This window comes from Citrus clementina, unplaced genomic scaffold (assembly GCF_000493195.1).
Source record: "Citrus clementina cultivar Clemenules unplaced genomic scaffold, Citrus_clementina_v1.0 scaffold_3, whole genome shotgun sequence".
Lineage (NCBI taxonomy): Eukaryota > Viridiplantae > Streptophyta > Magnoliopsida > Sapindales > Rutaceae > Citrus > Citrus x clementina.
The window spans coordinates 26,843,322-26,847,907 of record NW_006262339.1 but is presented as its reverse complement, the minus strand read 5'-3'; the positions used below and the strand labels follow the sequence as shown (position 1 = coordinate 26,847,907).

Sequence of the window (4,586 nt, the reverse complement as noted above, 5' to 3'; positions counted from 1 at the left end):
AATAATTCAAACAATTATCTCATTAATTTTTTAAAAATTATTTTCTCCATTGAAAGCTTGAACTCTTAATGGTCATGAGGTGGATCTGCCTTTAAACTCCGCCATCTTAACCCCATAAGAGAGCAAAATAGTAGTTCAATACTTCTATAGATACCTTTAACAGCTTAAATTAATGACGAAATTATCCCAAAAAAATTCTCGAAGTGGAGTTGATGTGGGCTCATTGATGAAGTCCATACCATCATCTTTGCGAAGAAAAGGGAATCTTTGAAAATTAAAGGAAGAATGAAAAGTTCGGTCAAAATTTAACGCTTTATGAGCTTGTCCTCGTTCTGGGCTTCCCCAGATAAACCATACCAAATTAATTTCTAACTAAAATTTGTCTGTTCGTCTACTACATCAAATTCTAAAACCTATATAAAGAAGAAACGAAACAAGTGATTAGTAGATTTATCTCAATTCTATATTGTCAACACTTATTTAGAAAAAAACAGAAAAGATGGCAGATATGTTCGTTAAGCAGGCAAAGCAATACGCGGAAGCACGACCAAATTATCCAGAAGAATTGTTCAAATTCATTGCCTCTAAAACACCCAAACACGAGCTTGCATGGGACGTCGGCACCGGAAGCGGCCAGGCCGCTGCATCCGTAAGTTTACTTTTCACATCTTTAGATTTTATTTTTGAATAATACAAAAGTTCCATATTAATATTTCAGAATTCTGATCCCAAGCTATAAGAAAGTTGAATTATATGACTGTTAAATTCAGGGATAACAGAAATTCTTATGGGATGAGTCTTGAAGGATTTTTCCCATTTGTGTAGGGTGTGGGAACAATTTTATATCTTAATTAAAATTCGGGGAACGAACAGATATAACTTAACACTCAATATCTTATACAGGGAGAAGATGGGGATTCAGTGAATTCCTCATCTCTCTCGTTTCCTCATTTTTTATTTTAATTTTTAATTTATTTTATTTCTGTTAAAATTTTTAGTAATTATATTTGAAATTTAAATTGTGATGGTATGGATATAAATAAAAAAAATATCATAATAGATATGAACACTTGACGAAGATAATTTTCTTAATGATTTATACCATGTGACTTTTATGTATGTGTTCAACCCTAAAGTTCTATTTTTACTTAATTTCATAGATTATCTTGTAATTTTGATGACATTAACTTAATTAGTTTGATTTTAATGATTTTAGTTTGTTTTGATGTGTTTGTGTTGTTAAATGATTTATATTTTTACTTTAATATGATTAAATTAAGTTCAAAAATTAGTTGTTCGGGATCGGGTGTCTTTGGGGATCCCCATCCCTATCCTCAATCAATTTTAAAAAGGACGGAGAGAGCACAAGGATATAAATAGAGTATCAGAAATAGATACAGGAATGTCGATCTCCTCCCATTGCCAATCCCTAGTTAAATCCCTATTATTTTCATTGATTAATTATGTATGTATTATCTACAAATCAATATCCACATTATCTGGAAATTTAGTCGTGAGACTAGTACAGAAAAATCTTATCTAACTACCGAGGGGGGGAACTAGAGTATCCCGGCAACCTTGAGGATGAAAAAAAAAAAAACACAGAAAACTGAGTATGGGTTGAAATTTCACCATGTCTATGTAATTTTTATATATGGCCTTCTCAATTTTGTGTACTTTTGTTATAGCCTCCTATATTTTATATTTTTTCTCAATTATATGTCTTCAGCTTGCACCAATCTACAAGAATGTCATTGCTACAGACACAAGCCCAAAACAGCTAGAATTCGCAATAAAGCTCCCCAACATTCGGTATCAACTTACTCCTCCAACCATGTCCATAACTGAGCTTGAACAAAATGTGGCAACACAATCAAGTGTAGATCTAGTGACAATTGCTACAGCACTACATTGGTTTGACTTGCCTCAATTTTACAAACAAGTAAAATGGGTACTCAAAAAACCTAATGGAGTAATAGCGGCATGGACCTACTACTGGCCCGAAATCAACGAGTCCGTAGATGCAGTTTTCAAGTCATTTCACTCCGTTGATTATGAGCCATTTCGGGAACCACAACATAAATTGGTGGAGAACAAGTACATGAGCATCGATTTTCCATTTGAGCCTGTAGATGGGGTGGATAATACGGGGCCGTTTGATCAGTTTGTTTTAGAGAAGTTGATGGATTTAGGTGATTACTTAACGTTCATACGGTCAAGTTCAGGTTATCAGACGGCTAAGAACAGGGGTGTTGAGCTTTTGACAGACAATATGATGGAGAAGTTTAAAGTTGCTTGGAATTCAGATGGCCAGAGTAAAAAGGTTGCTCGATTTCCAGTTTATCTGAGAATTGGAAAAGTAGGAAATTAATAATAGTTTTTTCAATCTCAAATTAATACATATTGTTGATGATGAATCTAGTCGAGTTGATTTGTCGGCTTGCAACCAGACCTCCATGTCAGTATTTAAATTTATATGTAGGAGAGCGGTTTGTCAATCTCTTGAATTTTCAGTAGGAATCCACGAACTCGAACAAAATTCTCCACGAACACTTACTATAACAGAAATCAATAATTGGCAATAGAAGTTTTTCTGGAGTTGAAATTAATTTTTTGGATTTATTAAAAAAATAGAAATAGTCCCTGGTTTTTAGTATAACAGAAAAAGAAAGAAAACACGTCCATAAAGAGAGTGAAAAGTAAAAGATAGTCTAAAGAGAGAAAAGTTGAATTTGCAATGAATCACTTCATTTTTATGAAAATTTAGATACTAAGCTTGGAGTATAAGTTGTGAAAACTGAACGTCTTGTTGCTTCATTTCATCATCCATGGTGCATTCTCTTCATTCTCTGTATCGGTTCTAATTTTAGCGGATGTTCCAAAGAGACCACGATGGATGCTCTGTTTCCATTAATATTAAAATTCTTTACAACAATGAACCACAAGGTAAGACAACCCGGACCAACATTTACAATAATTGAAGGACAAAGGAAAAAAGCCAAGTCCATGCCTATTTAATCTTCGTAAGTTTTAAAAAGTTAAAAATGAAAAATCGGGGTCAAAGTTGAACACTTATAAGGTTTCCCAAGTTCAATTTGGCTTCGCCTGATAACTCCTACGATATTAGCATCTTAATTTTACTGATATAATGCGACAGCCAGCTTTAGTTTTTATTTTCTTTAATGGTCCCCCGTAGAACATAAACCCTGGATTGCTACCTACCCTAACTTTATATTTGTATGTAAATTTTCAATTAGCTGGGATGTTAAAAAATGTTATATCAGTAAAATTAGAATTTGCAACAAAGCTACCGACGATTTGATATTGCTGCACTGCACCACCAATGTCCTGAACTTGAACAAACTGTCGCAGCACAATCAGCCATAGATCTAGTGACAATTGCTCAAGCCTTGCACTGGTTCGACCGACTCATTTTTAGTTTTATAATCAAGTCAAACGGGTACTCAAAAAATCCAATGGTGTAATAGCTACGGTGGAGCGGCACAGTCCCAGAAGTGAACATATCCATCGATGCAGTTTTCAAACCGTTTTACACCGTTGATTACGAACCATATTAGGACAACGTTAATCGGTGGAAAACAAGCACATGACAGATTTTCGTTTGAGCCTTCGGATGGAGTGTTGTGTAAATTAGTAAGTGTACGTACTAGTTGACTCAAGTAAAATAATGAAGATTGTATATCTTATTAGATACTGAAATTATTCTAACTCTAATTTATTTGAATAACCAAATAAGTGAATTTAAATTAAAAACTAAATAAAATAAAATAAAATAACTAAAAATAAAATAAAGATTCAAGTAGTAATAGAAATCACTAAGAGATTTAGACACTATGACATCCAATTTCACCATAACCAATTCAATTTAATCATCCATTTATGTTATTAAAGATTATTACTCATGTTGATAGTGAATTTCCTTAATTTATTCAATATCATCTCCCGAATAATATCAAAAATAGCCCCACATATTAACTAACTATATCGCCATGTAAATTTAAATATGTAAAAATTCATTAAGCTCTATAGAAATTCTTAGATAAAACTGCACGAATCATGCTAGCACATCTTTGTCTTTCATTCAATTCACGACATTAATTACACAGAGTAAAAATACATAAATCTCCTCTTGGTCTCATTACGTATCCTCAAATCATTGAAATATTGACCAGATATTTAAAAGCATTAAGCACAATAATGAGCACTCAATCATGAAATAATAAATTAAAAGTAACATAGATTTATGAAATTAAATTTTCATAGTTATGCTACATCGTAGCTCCAGGAAAATAAATTATTTCATAGGAATATAAAAGAATTCATAAACATTTTAGGAAACATTCAAGTAAAACAATAGAAAAAAAGAAAAGAAAAACTCAAGAATTAATCCGGCTTCTCTTTGGATGTCTTATAGCTGCTTCTCCTTGATTCTGTTTGTACGCCTGCTTTGGCTTTTGCTGTTTTCTTCTTTTGATAATAGTCAATCGATGGCCTTTAAATCATTAACCCAAAAGGATTAAAAAACAAACTCATCAAAGTAAGCCAAGCCGCTTTTAAATTCTTAG

At 32.7% G+C, this 4,586-nt stretch overlaps 1 protein-coding gene across 1 annotated transcript; it reads left to right on the top strand.

The window, feature by feature from the left end:
- Window positions 1–279: 279 nt before the first annotated feature.
- LOC18049508 (putative methyltransferase DDB_G0268948) lies at window positions 280–2,520 on the top strand. Its single transcript, XM_006442025.2, has 2 exons — window positions 280–649; window positions 1,730–2,520. Exons 1-2 carry the CDS (start codon window positions 500–502, stop codon window positions 2,369–2,371), a joined length of 792 nt encoding a protein of 263 aa, XP_006442088.1. The 5' UTR covers window positions 280–499; the 3' UTR covers window positions 2,372–2,520.
- The last annotated feature ends 2,066 nt before the right edge of the window (window positions 2,521–4,586 follow it).

Coding starts and splice junctions, on each gene's coding strand:
- LOC18049508 (XM_006442025.2), top strand. CDS start 500: ATGGCAGATATGTTCGTTAAGCAGGCAAAGCAATACGCGGAAGCACGA. Junction 650..1,729: donor GCGGCCAGGCCGCTGCATCC/GTAAGTTTACTT, acceptor ATATGTCTTCAG/CTTGCACCAATCTACAAGAA.